This window comes from Paramisgurnus dabryanus, chromosome 17 (genome assembly GCF_030506205.2).
Source record: "Paramisgurnus dabryanus chromosome 17, PD_genome_1.1, whole genome shotgun sequence".
NCBI classification, from domain to species: domain Eukaryota; kingdom Metazoa; phylum Chordata; class Actinopteri; order Cypriniformes; family Cobitidae; genus Paramisgurnus; species Paramisgurnus dabryanus.
In genome coordinates, this window is record NC_133353.1 from 29,199,825 (window position 1) to 29,220,497 (window position 20,673).

Genomic DNA, 20,673 nt, shown 5'->3' on the forward strand with positions numbered 1-20,673 from the left:
ATCTCATATATCTTGCATTGTTTAATATGGGGCAGTATAAAGGTAGATACCAAAAGAAGTTTGTTAAGAACATTAATAAAAAGGATATTAAGATATTCATAAATACATATTTTGAGTCACAGGCATGCAAACTTTGGAAAAAGAACACAAAAAATAATTTGTTACATTTTAAAATTGTCACAATTAACATGTAATGCAACAAAGATGGCTAAATTCAACAGATTCTACTAAAATACCTATTAATCTGTGTAGTAATAAAAAAGAAAACTAAAAAACTAAAGAAAGTTTTTACCCACAAATTATTGTATTCCTGTTCAATTAGTTCAGTTGGGTTAACACAATCTAGTTGATTTAGATTACACTAATTTACTGCATTATATGTAACCATACACTGTAAAAAATAAAAACTTTGGTTTTGCAAGTCAATTCTATTTTACGTTTTGACCTGTGAATAGTTGACATAACTTATTAAAAATCGTTTCACTAAATTTTTAAGTTATTGCAGTAACATAAAAATACATGCTGATTTGACAAAAATTCTGCATATGTTTAATGTGTATTTTACTTATTATAACATTGAGCTTAACTTTTTGAATGTAAACTTACTTTAACTTTGCATTATTGAGTTGTAAATCAATAAACGTATGCTAGATAATAGGAAACATCTGATGGGGTTATTTTTGCACCTCTGTCTGATTTGCAGATTGTTTCTCAGTCGCTGTCCAGAGTGCTGAAATGTGTATTGCAAACAAATTTGAAGAACTTAAAAAATACATTTTCATTAAACATTAACCAATTTAATTAATTTATCATTAAAACTATGGCTTATGTGTTACATTTTGCATATAATAATTAGTTCACATCATCATTCAAAAAATACAGTAGTAAATAAATCATTAAGAAACTAAAATGGTGGAGATAATAGTGGTTGGCCTTTGCTGCTTTCCATAGTTTAAAATGGGTAGTTCAGTGACATGCTGTTAATTTCTTAAACAGCTAAATCCATTTGATGTTTATGAATGAACTCAAAATTATTTTATAAGATGGTTTTAATAACATGAACTGCATGTTGATACATACAATTATAACAGGAACAGCATGTTGATTCAAATATAGAACATAAATACATTTCTGTACTGTGCATATGAACAGCATACATACTGATGTGAAAATGATTTGGATCTGAATACTGATCATTTTAAACTACATTTAATCTGGAGGTCATTCATCTTGAAAGCTCCGCCAGTCGTCGGATCACTGCTGCTGCGACGTTTCTGTAAGCCAGAGCCTGCAAAGTCAAAATGTCTCAGTAAACTCCCATGTTCCCACTTTTGCTTTAACGGCAAACTGTACTTAAGCTGGAAATGCACTGGAAACCTTTTGATTCAGGTTCTACTAGCATGATATGCAAATCTTTCAAAGATCTGTGACACCTTATGAATAGGCTTTTACCATACCTACCCATGATGGAAAAGAATGAAAGGCAAGACAGAAGTACAGAGGTTCTCTTACCTCTGGGCTATCTGGGGAAGACACCACCACAGGTTGTCCCTTGTCTGATGTCTCTCTAATGTTAAGATGAAGAGGAATGTCTCCTGCAGCAAGAATAAATTACAACAGTGACTTCAAAAAGACCAATAAAGATAAATCAGATCTGGATACACACATTTTCAGAGCGGTTTCCAGGACAGCTTTTAGATTATTTCAGGATAAGCCGCAGTTGTATTAGGACCACAAACATACCTTGCCAAAAACATTACTGGTGTGCATCTATAGATAAAACAATGGCACTGATATATTTTAAGATATATCAGCGCAAGAAGTTTTCAATTAAGACATCTTAAACATGCATTGTAGTGTGGGACTAGTCCTAAACCCTGTCCCCTTAATGTTTTACCATTTTGCTCAATTTCATACTTATTTGCCTCAAAAGTCAAATGTATGCTACAACTATCATTCACTGTTAAGTTTATTGAAGGAATACCAGTGTAAGAATGACCTACCAAGCATCTCAACTTCGAGAGTTTGAGCCAGCTTTTTAGCCCCATCTGAGCCAAAAATATGTGTTTGATGGTTGCATTTGGGGCACTGGAAAACACTCATATTTTGAACCAGGCCCAATACCTAAAAAAATAAAATAATAATACATAAATCTATGTATGTTCAAACCCTGTTAGGTAATTAAAAGGACAAATTTCAAATTATTTACCGGAACGTTAACTTTTCGGAACATCTCGGCACCTCTACGTGCATCGAGCAAAGCGATGTCTTGAGGAGTGGAGACTATTACTGCACCTGAAAAAAATAAAAGCAAGCAATTTTACATATACGGTGTTGGAGAGTTTGTGTTAGGAACTATGGAACGGTTTCCCGGACAGGGTTTATCCAAGTCCCAGACTAAAATGCATGTTTAAGCTGCTTCAATTTAAAAACACCTTGTCCTGTTTAATTTGAACATATTTCATTGACATTGTTTTGTCTTAAGATGCACACCTGTAGTGTTTTTTGTAAGGTACGTTTGTAAAAACTTCTTAAATGGACTAATATTAATATTAGGCCTAGTCCTGGATAAACCTAAACCCGGTCCAGTAAACCGCCCTTATGTATCCATGTATGTTTAATCCACAAAAAGCATACTTTTAAAATAATTAATTTCACCAGTAATATTTAAGATCATGTAATATGTCTCCTGATTGGAATAAATTAACCTTAACATTCATGTCTTACCTGCTATCGGTATATTTTGAGTAATAGACAGTTGGACATCTCCAGTTCCTGGTGGCATATCAATCACAAGGTAATCTAGATGTCCCCAATCTACCTACATGGAAAAAGTTATTGTTGTAATGACATTAATATAATAAAAACAACATGAAAAAAGGAAACTGGACTATACATTTTTTTTAAATTTTTCTAAATGTACTATTTATAGGTATGTGTTTAAGTAAAATGATAATTTTTGTTTCATTCTGCCAACTACCGACAACATTTCGAGTTCCTAATAAAGAGAAAACAAGTTCAAATTCATTACTCAATAACAAAATGCTGATGTTTTAACATGTATTTTAGGAAAATTTCAGAACTATACATTTTATGGAATAACTCTGGACAGAAATGGTTGTAACACATCTAGAAATGATGATTAAAGGAAACCTGACAGAACCTGACAAACACTGGACAGAAATGGTTGTAACACATCTAGAAATTATGATTAAAGGAAACCTGGAGTGGTCTCTTATTTTTTTCTGTGGCTGTATTCTGTAACATTTTTAAAATCCACACTACACACCTGCCTAAGGAGTTTCTCAATAGCTGACATCACCATCAGACCCCTCCATATAATAGGTGCAACCTCTTCAACCAGAAAGCCCATTGACATACTGTAGAGGACAGGACAGGCAAAAAATAATGCTGAACAAGAAAAGACAAGCTAAAGGTGCTACATCAAAATCATTTGCATGCTAGCCACAATACAAGAATATAATATAACAAGTTATAATTAAGTTGATGATGATAATAGAGGTGAGAATAAATGTTTGAGGGTTAAATGTATGTAAATGATTATATATATTAAAAAAAGAAGTAATGGTTATGCATTTGATTAACTGAAAATAATTTTTTCAATGATTAACCATTATCAATTAACATGTGACCCTGGACCACAAAACAAAAATCATTAGGATATTAAGTAAAGATCATGCTCCATGAAGATATTTACTAAATTTCCTTCTCTCTCTCTCTCTCTCTCTCTCTCTCTCTCTCTATATATATATATATATATAAAAATTATTTATCATTAGTATGTGTTGCTAAGGACCTTATTTGGACAACTTTAAAGTCAATTTTCTCAATATTTTTAGTTTTTTTGCACACTCAGATTCCAGATTTTCAAATTGTTGTATCTCAGCCAAACATTGCCATATCTAACAAATCATACAACTATGGAAAGCTTATTTATTCAGCTTAATAAATCTCAATTTAAAAAAAACAAAAATTGACCATTATGACTGGGTTTGTGGTCCAGGGTCACATATTACAATGACCATTTCATGATAAAATTGCACTACAACTATAACTCAACCATGTACTTACCAAGGAATTCCAAAATTCACAAGGGGTCTTATTAAGTTGTCTGAAAATAAGGAATCTGCATTATCGAACATACTGTATATTATCATTTAAAAAGCAGTAAGTTGAGAATACTCAAACACTTACTGTCGGTTAATTCAGGGTTTCCTTTCAGGTTCATTAACTTTGGAATTGATGGTCCATAGACATCAGCATCTAAAAGCCCCACTGATTTACTCTACTTGACAGTAAAACAGTGGTGAAGCAGACAGCCAATCAGAAAGCAATAATTCAATTGAAGGCAAATCTGTACAGATGTGATTCAATTCATGATGTAAATGGAGTGATTAAAGGGGTCGTGAAATGATCATTCAAATTCTCCTTGATCTTTTGACAGTTAAGAGGTCTATAAAAATATTCTGCACATTTCAAAACGTAACACATCCTTGTTATTTCGAAAACACCTTTAATTTAAACCAAAGACAGAAAATGAATCGTTTTGAAAAGTGTGTGACTATTATGTCATAGTAATGCAGGAGAATATTATAATTACAACCCCAAAAAACTACTGTTTTAAAATAAAGGCTCAAAAACGGGGCAGAAGAAAGCCAAATAGTTAATAATTATGATAAGTTTTAAGTAAAACCCATTCTAATGCTATTAGTGAACCACAGAGAACAGCACAAAATGATAAGAAAAATGCCAATTGATGACCCCTTTAAGACTGGGATGTCTGTTACCTGATCATTAGCCATAAGTCCAAGAGCAAGATTGACTGTGAAGAAATGAAAGCATCTCAGATTAACATTTTTTATATATATATATTTTTTAAATCAAGTACATTAGAGGTCTTAAACAAGATCTGGGGAACCAAAAAGAAAACAGACCTGCTGTTGTGGACTTTCCCACTCCTCCTTTCCCTGATGCAACAACAATGACCTCTTTGACTCCAGCTATGGGCTTCAGTTTTGGCAAACCTCGTGCCATGAGCTGCCTCTGTCTCTCCTGTAAACCTGCACCTGAAGTCTAAACAGAATAAGGATGGGTTATTATATGGGACCTTAAACTCCACAAATAAACTATACCTAACATAAGTGATTATGATCTTTGTATAAATATTAAAATAGTGAAACACTTAGATATTAATGATACCAACAAGAATCATACATGTATTTGCATTGACATTGACATCTACTATAGCAGAATTTACTCACCTTAAAACGGACTTCATTTTTATTTCGGGCCGGTGAAAGGTATCTGCAGATATTATCTGATGCAAATTTATATATTTGCAAAGAATTTCTGTAGCTGTCGTATAATTTAACCATCTTTTAAAAATCTTCTAGATTGGCCACTGACTGTGGAGCTCAACAAATACATACAGCGGTGTGGTTTCCATGTGATAACGTTACTTTGAAACTGTCAAGTGCTCACTCGACACAATGAATTACAGTTTCTACAAAATAACATATCACAGAAGACAAATACAGTGCAATGTCACATGAGGGACATAAACAATCGCCTGTAATAATCCAGGTTGCGTGCGCCCTGTTGTCGCTTTTTGATGACGTAAATGTTTGCGTTCTGATTCTCACGCGGAAACGATTAAGCTCGTGCCATAGTTCATTTTAAAAAGGTTGTAATATATATACCAAAATATTATTAAGGAAAGGAAACCTTTGTCTTTTCATATCGAAGTTAGATCGTGACAAATACACATATTTTAATTTCTGATAATAAACCGTAACTTTTATCTCCTAAATGAATGACAGTTGCTAAAACTTGCGGTTTAATTTATGACAATGGCCGATAAAAACGATAATGGCATTAAAGCACGAGTTGTTCTCCAGCAGTGTCTACATGCAAGACTCCAGGTTAAACCTCCAGACGCAGAGACTGATGCTGAATGGGTTGAGGTATCGGAAATTATATGTCAAAGTTTAATGAATAAATGAAATGATTTAATGATGTGTATTTCTAATTATCCAGATCAATAGGGGAATGGTGATCTACATCTGCTTTTTCAAAGGTGCCACTGAAGATATAATCCCCAAAATGGGTATGTTGTTTTGTTGCTTTTGTGTCATTTATGCAATACAAATAATACACTGTATGTATGCATGCATGCTGCATATGGTTATGATATGGGTTATGATTGTTTTCCTCTCAGTGACAACATTACTAAACATGAAGCTTTGTGAGACGGCCACCGGAAAATATACCTCCGTCCTTGAACTACCTGGCAGTGTTCTCATTGTACCCCAGGCCACACTTGGGGGGAAACCAAAAGGAAGGGGGATGCAGTACCATGGTAACATTGGTAAAGATGAAGGGCTGAAGCTCTATGGCAGCTTTGTGTCTCAGTGTCAAAGTGAACTCTTTGCTTGCAAGAAAAGTGAAACTGTCATAGAAGTCAAACATGGAACGTATGGGAACAGACAGGTTCTGAAGTTGGATACAAATGGTCCTTATACTCATCTAATAGAATTTTGAGAATGACGTTTACATGCTTATTCACTGAATTAGTAGTGTGATCAGTGTGCATGGACCTATGGATCTAAAATGATAAACTGTTGCACATTTACAGTTTCACTTCTGAATAAAATGTATTTAAAGCAAAAGCCTGAAAGTGGGTCTGTGATGTATGGTTTATCTTGATGAGTTTCCTATCCTGTTATTTTTGTCTTACATTCATTTAAGTAATGTAATGATCAAGTTGATTTTGCTTATAATGTAGTATTAAAATATTAAAGTATTGTGTTAATAAAGTGCAAAAGACAGATTCATTATTAACTAAATGTATGTAAGTAAATGCTTAATATAGTTCATAATAGACACTAGTCAACATTTGAAGTGGATCAAAATCTTTCAGAAAAGATTAAATGTATTAATTTTTTATAATACCTGTTCTTGTCTTAGGACAACTTTGATTAACTTTTTTGATACACTTCAAATGTTGACTGGTCTATTTGATTTCAGAGGATACAAGTAATTTTTACCAAAATGTTGTGTCTCACAGGTCAATGGTGCTACACATTCAATTTATACAGCATAAATTTATGAGCCTGTCTTCCTCTAGAAAACTGGAAGTGACAAAGAACCTATACTGCTGTATGAGTTGGAGGATAGGTTACATGTAGCTAACCAGCTGAAATAGGTACTATAGAAACTACGTTGTCAGGAAAAATGGCAGATATATGTACATTTGGTACCAATATGTACTAATATGCACACTTTGGTACCAATATGTTCCTCTGAGTTACTAATATTAACTCTGTAGGTCTAGGGTTTTGACCATATATGTGATCACTGTTCAAAGTTAAATGAACTTGAAATATTTTCAGTCTTTATTTTCTACAGTAAGTTACTGGCAACCAGCTGCAAAATTACAGCAAATGTAAAAAAAAAACATTTTTTTACAGTACCTATTTTGAACTAAGACTAAATCTAAATTTTAAACAGAAATTTAATTAAAACTAAGTTTAAATACACTGTAAAAAACACTCAAATATTTCAACTGTATTGATTATAGTGATGAGTTACTGTAACTTATAAAATAAAGTTGACATAATTTAAGCAAATTCAACTTGATTTAATAAGTTACAGCAACTCATCACTAGTCAAGATCATTGAAATGACTTGTATATCCTAGTTGATTTAACAAAAAAATGTAAGTGCAAAAATTTTTTTTACAGTGTAATGCATATTGTACAGTATTCTTACACTTAGGGGTGGTTTCTCTGATAGAGATTAGCTTAAGCCAGGACTAGTTTAATTAGAAAATATAACTAGTTTTATCAAAAATGGCTTACTAAAAACATTACTTGTGGGCATTTGGAGGCAAAACAAATGGCATTGATGTATTTTAAGATATGTCAGTGCAAGTTGTTTTCAGTTTGGACAACTAGTCTAATCCCTGTGCGGGAAACTGCCCCATGAATGCACTATACAAATGCTATAAACATATGCATTGATTGCATACACATAAGGATTCAAATCATATTTATTTATTTAGTGGTTTACAGTGTCACATGGTTTCAGAGCAGTTTTACATGAGTAAAGAAAACAGAAAAGTATATAATAAATAAGTTATATATATATATAATAGAGCACAAGGTATTAGGATATCCTGCATTTCAATTGTATAGAGATGAATTAGTGTAGGTCTACTGTTAAATTAATCCTCAGCACCCTTGTGCAATTTGTTTACTTGGTATTCCATTATATATACCACATTTTTTCATGGGTATTTTATTATTGGTAAAAATACTTTACTGATTTTTAATAGCTTTAACCTCTTTTAAATCTCTCCCGATTCCTTTGATGTATGTCCAGTTCACTATTATTTTGGGATGTTTATTTTCCTTTATTCTCGCATAGATTTCCCTTATTCTCCTAAGATTTCCTTCATTTTTGACAGTCGCACATTAGATTTTACAACAATGTACTGTTCATGTTTGTTTTTTTATTATTGAACAAAAGGCACAGGGGATACATTATTAAGCACAAAAATTAATAGACAACAAACTCAAAATAAAGCAAGGCATGGATAAGGGATAGTCCACCAAAAGCAAATGAAAAAAAAAATTCACAAAACATTCATAGAAACAAGTGCAAAAAAAATACAAATAATTAGAAATAAATAACATTGGCAATACATAAAAAATCATCTTCAGAAAGTCAGGAAGTAAATTATAAAGAAACCATAATTTCTTTGAGCAACAAAGAAGTTTTAGCAGCTTTCTTATTGGCTGATAAACAAAGAGAGTCATAAATGTACTGTACATATTGCGCGCCCATAGTCCTTCTCCTGTCCGGTAGGTGGCAGTTAAGTGCAAACATTCCCCATATTTTCCCTTCTCAAACCCACAAACCAGAAAAAAAAAAACACTGGAGAACAAGCTTTACATCAGTGAACATGAACAAGATAGGTTTTTCTTTTAGCACCATGTGAATACTATCAGTTTGTAAGGACCCTATAGGAGATATTTAACTGAAGTCAAATATCCTTACCGCGGATAAATGATTCATTGCTTTCATCCAGAAGTCTGCCAATGGAAGACAGTCTGAAGGAGCATTGCACACGAGACACAGTAGTAAGAAATAGACAAAAATGCAAGCTAAACGAGAGCGGTAAGCGGCTTACCCAAACCAAACCACTGCAACCCCATTCTGGAGTCTGTGATAAATCCAAAACAAATGATCCCACCAATAGACTGGCTTCAAATGGGACAAATAAAAGACAAGAAGAACGTCTCAGATCTCCCTGCAGTCATGTGTACATTATGGTCGTGGTGGTTGTGCTGTCAGTATGTACACGCTTTTACAAGATCGACGAACCTGCACATGTATGGTGAGTATTAGATCCGTATACACAGTGTAGTATACATATTTTACTAAAGTTTACTATAGTATTTTTCATGTGGGAAAAGTGATATCAATACTTAATCAATAAACAAATACATTACAGTTGGGATGAGACTCATTTTGGGAAAATGGGAAGCTATTACATCAATCGCACATTTTTCTTTGATGTCCATCCACCACTTGGAAAGGTATGGATTCGTTCTGGACCTCCTGCTGTCTGCAATACAATCTAAAATATTTTGTCAATGTTTGCCTAGTTGATGTCTTTTCTGTCTGACTTTTAACAATACTTTTTTTCCTGTTTACTGGCATAGATGCTGATTGGTCTTGTTGGATACCTAACAGGCTATGATGGCACCTTTCCTTTCATAAAACCAGGGGACAAATACGAGCACCACAATTACCTCGGAATGAGAGGGGTAAACCTTTATTTTTATTATTTTATTGATTCTTGTCAAAAGAAATGCTTAACTATCATTGCTGATCTGTCATATATTGTTCGTTGCTTTAGGATGCGTTAGCCAGAAGTCATGGGTTTGATCCCCAGGAAACACACATAGTAAAATTTAGTAATTTTGTTCGTGATTTCTACATAAAATCATGATATAAAGAACATTCTGTGTAAATATAAATTAAAGATAATAATATCTTTAAAGGCAGGGTGCACGATCTCTGAAAGCTGATGTTGACATTTGAAATCAACAAACACGCCCCTACCCCAAAAGAATTTGATAGACCCGCCCCACACATATGCAACCCAGGCAATGATGTTGGTTAGTAGACACGCCCCTTACTGCTGATTGGCTACAAGTGTGTTTTGGAACATTGCATGACTCCCTTTTCCAAAGCGTTTGTTTCTCAAAAAACGTGCACCCCGCCTTTAATATTCACTGAGTAAAGTCATGTAAAAGATTGATTTGAAAACAAAGTTAAATGCTCCTAATAAAAGGATATTCAGGCAGGTTCACAAAAAGTAAAAAGTGTTTTGGACAAATGTAAATGATCTGTTGTTTGTTGTGGTGTGAATTCTTTGATTTCCTTCCTCTATGTCCAGTTTTGTGCAGCTCTCGGTTCGTGTCTGCCTCCTTTTGCCTTCCTTACCGTCCTGGAGTTGTCCAACTCTACGTCAGCTGCTCTTATTGTGGCCTGTTTGCTTATCTTTGGTAAGTGTGGTAGTGATTATCAACAATGGCAATGCTAGTTGGAGAACATCATGAATTAAAACATTTTTGTTTTTTTACAGACACTGGCTGCATCACCATTTCTCAGTACATACTTCTGGATCCCATTTTGATGTTTTTCATCATGGGCTCTGTTCTGTGCATGGTCAGATTTAACACACAGAGCTTCAGGTAGAGGAACATAAAGCATCTCTGTATGTTGTTTTACGGTTTGGGTACTTCATGTGTTGAGATGCACATTAACATTGTTGTCTTCAGGCCTTTCAGCTTCTCTTGGTGGTTGTGGCTGCTTCTGACGGGGGTCTGTCTTTCTGGATCTCTGGGGGTCAAGTTTGTGGGACTGTTTGTCATTCTTCTGGTGGGAATCAACACTGTTTCGGATCTCTGGATGTTACTTGGTGACCTCAGTTTGTCTTTGGTATGAATAAGTAACATATTTTAAATTTTTTAAACATATATCAGTGTTCCCATACATTTTCTCTAGAGCAAATGTTTGTCCCTGGACCACTAAACCAGTCATAAGGGTCAGTTTATTTTTTTAAAGAGCAACTATGGTCCGATTCACGATTTTACATTTCCTTTGGTATATAAGTGTGTATTAGTACATGTTAATGATATGCAAGTAGGTACATACCCCAAAGTAAAAGATGATGCGAGTTATCGTCTCCAACGTAAATCTTTTTTCTTGGACTACAACAAACACACGGATTGTAGGCAACTTCCTGGGATTTATGACATAGACAAGACCGACATTATCATAATTCCTCCTGCTTCGGACTCAGCCTGAAAGTTTACTCCTGTTAGCAGTGCATTGTCACCGAATCTTTCAAACATGGTAAGGAGCGTCACATTTCCGGCTGACTTCAGAGGTATTCAGGCCAATCACAATGTACAGATTAGCTGACCAATCAGGGACACAGAGCTTTTCAAATCAATGAGTTTTGTAAAAAATCAGTGTGTTACAGGAAGATAGGGAAAATATGGAGCTAAAAATGTACGGAATGTGGAAAATAATCTGTTTTTTTTAACCAAACCTACGCGGACATATTGTATTATTCCAAATACAGAAAATAACGTTGTTTTTAGCAATGAAATAGTTGCGCTTTAAGTTAAGATTTATACATCATTTGAAAGCTAATCAAGCTGATTGGATAGGGAAATTTTCGGCCATGATCTGGAATCTGAGGGTGCAAAAATCTAAATATTGAGAAAATTGCCTTTACAGTCCAAATGAAGTCCTTGGCAACACATATTGCTGATGACAAATACATTTTTTATATATTTACAGTAGGAAATTTACAAAATATCTATACGTAATATTCCAATGATTTTTAGCATTAAAAAAGGTAATATTGACCCATACAGTGTATTGTTTACTTGCTACAAATATACCCATGCGATTTATGACTGGTTTTGTGGTCCAGGGGGACATTTTTATAGTACACAGTAATTTTGCAGTCTGAATTTTGGTAGTCTGTGTATTTTGAATGCAAACTTTTCGTTGCTTTTCATCAGGTGGGGTTTGGGAAGCACTTATTAGCTCGTGTTTTTGGCTTGATAATACTCCCGCTGTTCCTTTATGCCACAATATTTGCTGTTCACTTTATCGTCTTAAGCAAAAGGTATGTTTGGTGCGATGTTGAAATTATAATAATTCAGGGAGCCAAAAAAATAAATAAACTAAAGCCACTTTTTGTCCTTACACAGTGGACCTGGAGACGGTTTCTTCAGCTCAGCTTTCCAGTCCCGCTTAATTGGAAACAATCTTCACAACGCCTCCATGCCAGAGTGTAAGTGCCAATTTAAGCTAGATTATTTTGCCATTTTTACTGTTAAAATCTTGATACAAAGGAATCTTGGTAGTAAAATCACTATTTATGTGTCCATCAATATGGTTTTCACTCCTATCTGCACACAGATTTGGCATATGGCTCTGTCATAACATTGAAGAATATGCGAATAGCTGGAGGTTATCTGCACTCTCACTGGCATCTTTACCCAGAGGGATTTGGAGCTCCACAGCAGCAGGTTAGCTTCATTTCATCTTCTCGATTAAATCTCATACTGTACAGCTAGAAAAGTGTTAAAACATGTTTTAAATGTCTCCAATTGTGTGGCATATATATGTCTGTGAAAATAAACATTGATAGCTTTAATACTGACAAAGATTGAAGTCAAAGTAAAATCAAACTTTGATGCTGGTAATCTCATTATTAGATTTAGACTTCAGCGTGGATTTCACAGACAGGATCGCAGTTATTCAAATGAGTTTTTGTCTTAATCAACCCTTATTAGGTGACAGGCTATATGCACAAAGATTTTAACAACCTGTGGTCGGTAAAGAGGCCTGACAACTCTTATGGTGAGAAAAGATCTTTGTACAAATTTATAATAGTTTACTCTTCTATGCATGCATAATAGACAGATGTCAATCATAGCCGTGTTATGCTAAGATTACACAGGAACTCCAGTGCTTGTTCGACATGGGGACATCATTACACTGGAACACAAAGAGTAAGCGTCATTTATTTTGTTTTGTAATAATGAATAATGATCTAAAATATTGTTTGAATGGTGAGTACACTACTATTTCTCTTCATCAGAACTACCAGGAATCTTCACAGTCATTCCCACAAAGCTCCACTGACCAAAAAACATCAGCAGGTTACAGGTTACGGTATTGTAAGTACTGCTGGATTTCTCTATGAATGTTTACCAATGTGACCCTGTCTTTGAAATCCAGGCTGAAGTCTTATAATCTAATTATGAGATTTAGAGCATCAAAATTTGATTTCACATCGATTTAAATATTTGATGTGGCCTTACTCAGTCAATATTCAAGATGTTTTTTAAATTACTTAAAGGAATATTCCATTTTCTTAAAAGAAAAATCCAGATAATTTACTCACCACCATGTCATCCAAATTGTTGATGTCTTTCTTTGTTCAATCGAGAAGAAATTATGTTTTTTGAGAAAAACATTGCAGGATTTTTCTCATTTTAATGGACTTTAATAGAGCCCAACATTTAATACTTAACTCAACACTGATGTCAACGGAGTTTCAAAGGACTCTAAACGATCCCAAACGAGGCATAAGGGTCTTATCTAGCAAAACGATTGTCATTTTTGACAATAAAAATAAGAAATATGTACTTTTAAAGCACAACTTCTCGTCTAAATCCGGTCCAGCGCGACCTAACGTAAATGCGTAGTGACGTAGGGAGGTCACGTGTTACATATATAAAACGCATATTTGCTGACCCTTGTAAACAATAAACTGACACAAAGACATTAATTAGTATCAGTTGACATACAACAACGTATTAACGGTCCTCGTTCTCAACACTTGTAAACACTGGGGCGGAGTTTCGCGTTCGTTCTCTGTGACCTCTTGACGTCATGACGTATTGCGTGGGGTCACGTTGGCGCATCACGACCGGATTTAAACGAGAAGTTGTGCTTTAAAAGTGTATATTTGTTATTTTTATTGTCAAAAATGACAATCGTTTTGCTAGATAAGACCCTTATGCCTCGTTTGGGATCGTTTAGAGTCCTTTGAAACTCCGTTGACATCAGTGTTGAGTTAAGTATTAAATGTTGGGCTCTATTAAAGTCCATTAAAATTAGTAAAATCATGGAATGTTTTCCTCAAAAAACATAATTTCTTCTCGACTGAACAAAGAAAGACATCAACATGGTGGTGAGTAAATTATCTGGATTTTTCTTTTAAGAAAATGGAATATTCCTTTTAAGATTGGTTTTCAAAGGCATAGTCACAACATTTGGGGCAGTTTCACAGACAGGGTTTAGGTTAAGCCAGGACTAGGCCTTCGATGTATTGGGACATTTAAGTAGTTTTTACAAACAAACCTTAAAAAAAAAAACAATACTGGTGTGCATCTTGAGACAAAACAAACGCACTGATATATGTTAAAATATGTCAGGGCAAGATGTTTTTGAATTAAGGCAGATCAAACATGCATTTTAGTCTGGGACTAGGATAAGCCCTGTTCGGGAAACCGCCATTTAAAGGCGGAGTTGCACAATGTTTGAAAGCCAATGTTGATATTTGAAATAATTTAAACAAACACGCCCCACCCCAATAGAATCTGAACCTTCTTTTCATAGTCCCGCCCCACACATACGCAACCCCGCAAGGATGTTGGTTAGTAGACACGCCCCTTACTGCTGATTGGCTACAAGTGTGTTTTGATAGTGGGCCAACCATAGATATGTATATAAAGGCTAGATGGCTCAAGGCGGAGTCAGCTGTGTCGTCACTTGGCGGCCATCTTAGGTCAGTGCTGCCATAGTGCTGCTCCCTGCTGCTGTGGACGGAAGGTGAGTGACATACGCCAACTAAAATGCTCGTAACTTGCTGAATTCTTGACGGATTTACAAACGGTTTGGTTTTTTACAAACGTTATTAACGTGGCTATAATTCTGGATGCTTTAACATGTTTCATGAATTTTTTATTTATTTTTAGTATACGTATTCAGTGTCATAGGTACATCTTTGACGTTTATAACAAACCAATCCGTTTGAAAATCGGTAAAAAATTAAGCAAGTTATGGTCATTTAAAAGTACCTGCATCATTAAAACTCAATGCTACGAGTGAGCGAGCGCCCTGTCCTAAGATGGCCGCCAAAATGCGGACGTTCCACTCAATTGGCCATCAGCGCGGACGAGCCATCTAGCCTTTATATACATATCTATGGGGCCAACTCCCTTTTACAAACCGTTTTTCAAACTTTGTGCCCTCCGTCTTTAATGTTGATATAGAAGCTACATTATAACAATGATCTCATACAACACACATACATTACAGTACATAATATCTGAACGTTCTTCCTTATTGTGTTTCCGTATTTATTCCAGCATCTTTTGCGCTACATATTTCAAACACAGTGTTTATAATTTTCAGAATGGGACTGGAGATCTTAATGACTTGTGGCAGGTGGAGGTGGTTGGAGGTAAAAAGGGAGATCCGGTAAAGGTCCTGCGTAGTAAAGTACGTTTTCTCCATCACTCCACTGGCTGTGTGCTCTGCTCCTCTGGAAAGACTCTCCCCAAATGGTGTGTTCTGTCAAAATCACTCCCAGCCTGGTCTGGGATCTGTAGCGCGTAATGTATTTACAGCACAAGTAATAAATAGTTGGGAGAATGCAAGGAGTATTCAAAGCTGTACTCTAGGCAAAGGGTGGCTATTTTGAAGAGTTTTGACATTTTTGTTATTTCATACATGTTGTTAAAAAGGAATAGCTCACCATAAAAATTCAGTATTTACTCACCCTAATGTCGTTTGAGCCTCAATGTCTTTTTTTTGTTCTTCAGAACCCAACAACATAATTTTAAAAAGTGTTGTTTTGGGTTTTCTGGCTACTAGTGGATGGTGACTGAGGTGCTCACCATCAACTCCCATAGTAACCAAAAACCCTTTAAGCTTCAATGACCCAAAATACATTGATTTAAAAGACATGAGAGTGAGTAAATGATGACAAAGTTTTCATTTTTGGGTGAATTTTTCCTTTAAGTCAGGGGTTCTCAAACTTTTTGGGACCATGGACACTTACAGGAGACAAACATTTCCAAGGACCCTCTTAAAATTCTAATAATTGCTAAGCATATTCCTACCGTTTTGTTCAAATTACCGTTGGACTCAAGAGTATCATAAAATCAATAGTAGCAAGACTGACATGGTTCTTTGATGTAAATATTCCCTTCTTAATAATACAAAACAATTATATAATTTATATATTATAATTAGTTCACGGACCCCCTGGATAAGTATTGAAGACCACCAAGGGACCCCACTTTGAGAACCCCTGCTTTAAATAATTACTATCGTTTTAGATTGTTGAAAATTATAGATTCTGATTATACGTGTTAAAATCTTGACTAATAAAAATGTGAGAAAAAACTTTTGAACTGCTTCTTATAGGGCGTTTGAGCAACTTGAGGTCACATGTAGTCCTTATGTCAAAGTGACTCCCAACTCGCAGTGGACCATCGAGGATCACATCAACCCTAAATGTACATCAAAATCACGTATGGATAGAAATAAGCCATTTGCTGGATCATTTTGTGCTAATGTGTAAATGTTTATCTGCAGTGCCCAACATCAGTCTGTCAGTACTTAAACCCACTTTCCTGGAGATTTTGTGGGAGTCTCATATTGTAATGATCAGGGTAAGATTTTCCTCAAAAAGGAAATGTGCCCTTTAAAAAAATATTAAATTATTATTTAAAAAACTTTCAATATTAAATTTAAAAGCATTCAAATGTATTATATATTTTTTAATATGTACGTTTTTATTTTTGCATAGGGAAATAGTGGGTTGAAACCCAAGGACAATGAGATGAATTCAAAGCCGTGGCACTGGCCCATCAACTTTCAGGTGCGTTGCATAAAATCTTTTACCCATAATGAACAGGCATAAATGTATGTTCAGATACATCTTATGATTATCCTGGTATTTAGGGTTTGAGGTTTTCGGGAGTGAATGAGACGGAATACCGCGTTTATCTCCTGGGAAACCCAGTGAGTGCATCTTTCTTTATATGTGTGCCGTTTTCATTCGATCACCTGTACACTCGATGCTAAATCTTAGGTTTGTCTTTCAGATAATCTGGTGGTTTAACCTATTCAGTCTGGGTTTATTTGTTGTCATGGTAACAGTGACCTCAGTGGCAGTACAGAGAGGAATGAACCTGCAGGAAAATCAGAAAGGTAAGCAGATTATGTTGCTCTTGAGACGACCCAATCAAACAATGATCAAATGAAGTCATGATGGTCTAAAATGGATGATCTGTGTTTTTTTCAGCACATTATCGCATACTAAAGGAGGGTGGTGGTATGCTGTTTCTGGGTTGGATATTACACTACCTCCCTTTTTACATCATGGGTCGCATACTGTACTATCACCATTACTTTCCTGCAATGCTTTTCAGCAGTATGCTTACAGGTATTAAGGCAAAATATTTCAGCATATAAAGAGCTCAGATGGAAAACCCTCTAAGTACGTCTGACATGTTTTTTTTTGTAAATGAGCATTTTTATCAGGCTCGTAATTGAAATGCCTTATTTTCACAAATATCACTTTAGTTGTTTCTTTGGTCTTTAACAAATTTGACTGTCTTTTGCTGCAAAACTCTCTAAGTGCATGCAAGCTTTTTAGCAAAAACCTCCACTTCTAAAAATAAAATGTACTTATTTTGACAAAACATTGCAAAATCAGTAAATATGCAACAAAAAACATTGCAGTAAAGTCAGAAATGTTAAAAAGAAGAAACTGGACCACAACATTATGCTACGTACACACCAAACGCGTAGCATCGCGTTGCTCACTTTAATGGGGCATACACACCAAACGCGAGTTCAATGATTTGTGCAAGTAGATAACATACAAAGTCGATGCAAAGACCCGATCAGATGTGTCCTCGCGCGGGCCTAAGCAAATGACGCGATATCCGCCTCAAACGTGTCTTCGCCCAAGTTGAAAATATTGACCTTAAGCGAAAAATTAGTTAAATCCCGCAAGTAATCTGTTGCGAGTAACGTGATGCCCCACGTTTTTTGTATACGTAGCATAAATTACTTGCAGGATTTAAATTTGTGTCATGCAAATTTTTCGCTTGAGTTGAATATTTTCAACTTGCGCGAAGGCGTGTTTGAAGCGAATAGCGCATGTTTTTGCGGCAATTGCGCCGCCCAATTCGCAGAATTCGCATCGCCCCGCGCGTGGACAAGTCTGATGCCGTCTTTGCATTGACTTTGTATGTGATCTACTCGCGCAAATCGTTGAACTCGCGTTTGGTGTATGCCCCATTAGGGGGTGCTCTATTTAGGTCCAAGAACTAACAAGGGACCAATGTGATCGTTTTTATGGTCGTTTTACATTCATCTTCCATGTATTTTGAGAAGCTTGCCGAAAAATCGATAAAACTGAAGGTTTTCTTTCTGAAGGTCCTGGATAAAGCGGAATTGATGCGGAAGTATTTGATGAACATATAATACGTACCGATTATCTCATTTTTAATAGCATTTTGTGGTTTTGCATGTAAGCTCTCCAATATTTGACCACATATTATATTAAATATTACATTAAATGCATTTGGCAGACTTGCAGTGCATTACAAGGTATTTATTTTATCGGTGTGTGTGTGTTCCCTGAGTAATAAACCCATGATCTGTGACATGCTAAAGTAATGGTCTACCAGTTAAGCTACAGTAAACCCCTAAATATATCAAAGTGTCCTGGGTGATAGTATAGGTAGAGGTATTTTATAACACTCAGTAGGCACTCAGCTTACATTTACATTTTTATACAATGTTTACTTTAGTCTTAATTAAAAATACTTTACAAAAACATTGTTACTTAGCACATACCCTATTTGTTAAATAATAGCTTCTAATTTTCACATTTAAATGCTTTCTTCATTTAAGGTATTACCCTGGACATTTTTCTGAAGAATTTTGACATCATCTTTAGTCCATCAATAGCCAAATATATTTTGAGGGGAGGTCAATTGGTACTCATTTTAGGGGTCATCTACAGGTAAGGCTGAATTATGCTTTTTTAATCTTTCCCTAATTTCTTTTTGAAGTCATTAAAGTCTGTGTTAAGTTCTATGTGTTATCAGTTTGTCACACCACAGAAAAATTTACTAAATTTAGTAATTCAGTACTATACAGTCTTTGTAATGTTTTTCAGCAATACATTTATAAAGTTTATAATGTGTTTAGAAACAATTCACTGATTTGACTTTACACAGACTTTAAAGTATTCTTTATACCAGTGGTTCTCAAACTTTTTTAGCGTGCGGCCCCCCTTGTGTACGACGCATTCCTTTGCGGCCCCCCAAAGAAAATGTATGACAAAAAACTGTTCTAAAACTCAACTTTTAATTAAACGAAACATATTAAATGATAGAAAGTATTGCTGTTGGTTAGTAGCCTTATTTTTTTAGGTTTAATTGCACAGAATTTATGATAAATTAATTTATTTTATAAAATGTCATAAAACTGGGGCCCCCCTGGCACCATCTTGCGGCCCCCCTGGGGGCCCCGGACCCCAGTTTGAGAACCACTGCTTTATACAATATGGTGTATGCGACAACTAATAAAATTCACTTTCTATCCTGTTTTAGCTTTTACCTCTTCCACCCTCTCTCCTATGGTATGACGGGACTGCTGGCACACGACCCCGCCTCCTCAATGGCAGGTCTCCGGTGGCTGGAATCCTGGGATTTTTAGACCATTTCAAAATGCTTTGGGCCTGATAAAGCACTAGTTCAGTAATAACCCGTTTCTGTTGCTACACACAACTGACTGATATGTGGAGACAGACACGTTTCTTGCACAAAGAATTTTATTTTCTTAAGAATTTAGATTCTATCAGTGTTTCTCTTTGTAGTGATGGTTTACATTCATTACACACACCTTATTTTTAAAGCGTGATGTATGATAAACCTATTTTATAAATGTGTGTTCTGAGTGCTTATTTGGTCTTGTCAGTGTTGAATGAAAATATTTACTTTCATGTTAGGAAAGTTATTGTTTTCTGTAGTATTTACTGGTACAGTACAGTTGGATTACTGATTTTACTGCTGTAGGTGGATTGAAATAAATTGAAGAAGCAATAAAGTGCCTACTAGTTTTCAGATTTAGAGACTGTTAAGTGTATTACTGAACAATGTATGGGTTGCTTACAGAAAGTGTTTACCCTCTTTAACCAGTTTTACATGTTATTCTTGATAAAACATTAATTTGACCTTTTTAAGATCACAATCAACACATTAAAGTTTGTTCAGAATAGGTTTCTTTGGTTGGTATGACTTATTTTGACAACGCTAGCTTGTCATGTGAATTTTTCAACCATTTTGTCACAGTGGTCTTCACTGTAATCCTAAAACATATCAAATTTTTTTGCCAAAAAGTTTTTCTAATAATTAAGATCAACAGAAATCTCTTTATGTTTTTATAAAGATTTATTGTATAACACACTTACACATTTTATTATGGAATGAATATTTCGGTTTCACCATGGTATTA

General features: G+C 35.1%; 3 protein-coding genes across 3 annotated transcripts; 2 read left to right on the forward strand and 1 right to left on the reverse strand.

Moving 5' to 3' along the window:
- Nucleotides 1-1,031: 1,031 nt before the first annotated feature.
- On the reverse strand, nucleotides 1,032-5,615 carry nubpl (nucleotide binding protein-like). The gene is made up of 11 exons (XM_065288381.2): nucleotides 5,283-5,615; nucleotides 4,956-5,094; nucleotides 4,809-4,843; nucleotides 4,216-4,306; nucleotides 4,093-4,132; nucleotides 3,290-3,380; nucleotides 2,728-2,821; nucleotides 2,210-2,295; nucleotides 2,004-2,124; nucleotides 1,513-1,595; nucleotides 1,032-1,288 (listed from the first exon to the last, which is right to left on the reverse strand). Exons 1-11 carry the CDS (start codon nucleotides 5,394-5,396, stop codon nucleotides 1,226-1,228), a joined length of 957 nt encoding a protein of 318 aa, XP_065144453.2. The 5' UTR covers nucleotides 5,397-5,615; the 3' UTR covers nucleotides 1,032-1,225.
- Nucleotides 5,616-5,662: 47 nt separating this feature from the next.
- Nucleotides 5,663-6,716, forward strand: dtd2 (D-aminoacyl-tRNA deacylase 2). The gene is made up of 3 exons (XM_065288382.2): nucleotides 5,663-5,984; nucleotides 6,058-6,127; nucleotides 6,239-6,716. Exons 1-3 carry the CDS (start codon nucleotides 5,865-5,867, stop codon nucleotides 6,559-6,561), a joined length of 513 nt encoding a protein of 170 aa, XP_065144454.2. The 5' UTR covers nucleotides 5,663-5,864; the 3' UTR covers nucleotides 6,562-6,716.
- A 2,219-nt stretch (nucleotides 6,717-8,935) lies between these two features.
- On the forward strand, nucleotides 8,936-20,438 carry pomt2 (protein-O-mannosyltransferase 2). Its single transcript, XM_065288379.2, has 21 exons — nucleotides 8,936-9,421; nucleotides 9,539-9,623; nucleotides 9,750-9,854; nucleotides 10,490-10,598; nucleotides 10,679-10,787; nucleotides 10,875-11,034; nucleotides 12,132-12,238; nucleotides 12,324-12,406; nucleotides 12,535-12,644; nucleotides 12,912-12,978; nucleotides 13,070-13,130; nucleotides 13,220-13,298; nucleotides 15,544-15,695; nucleotides 16,561-16,652; nucleotides 16,732-16,808; nucleotides 16,946-17,017; nucleotides 17,101-17,160; nucleotides 17,244-17,349; nucleotides 17,444-17,584; nucleotides 19,066-19,177; nucleotides 19,770-20,438. Exons 1-21 carry the CDS (start codon nucleotides 9,123-9,125, stop codon nucleotides 19,873-19,875), a joined length of 2,292 nt encoding a protein of 763 aa, XP_065144451.2. The 5' UTR covers nucleotides 8,936-9,122; the 3' UTR covers nucleotides 19,876-20,438.
- The last annotated feature ends 235 nt before the right edge of the window (nucleotides 20,439-20,673 follow it).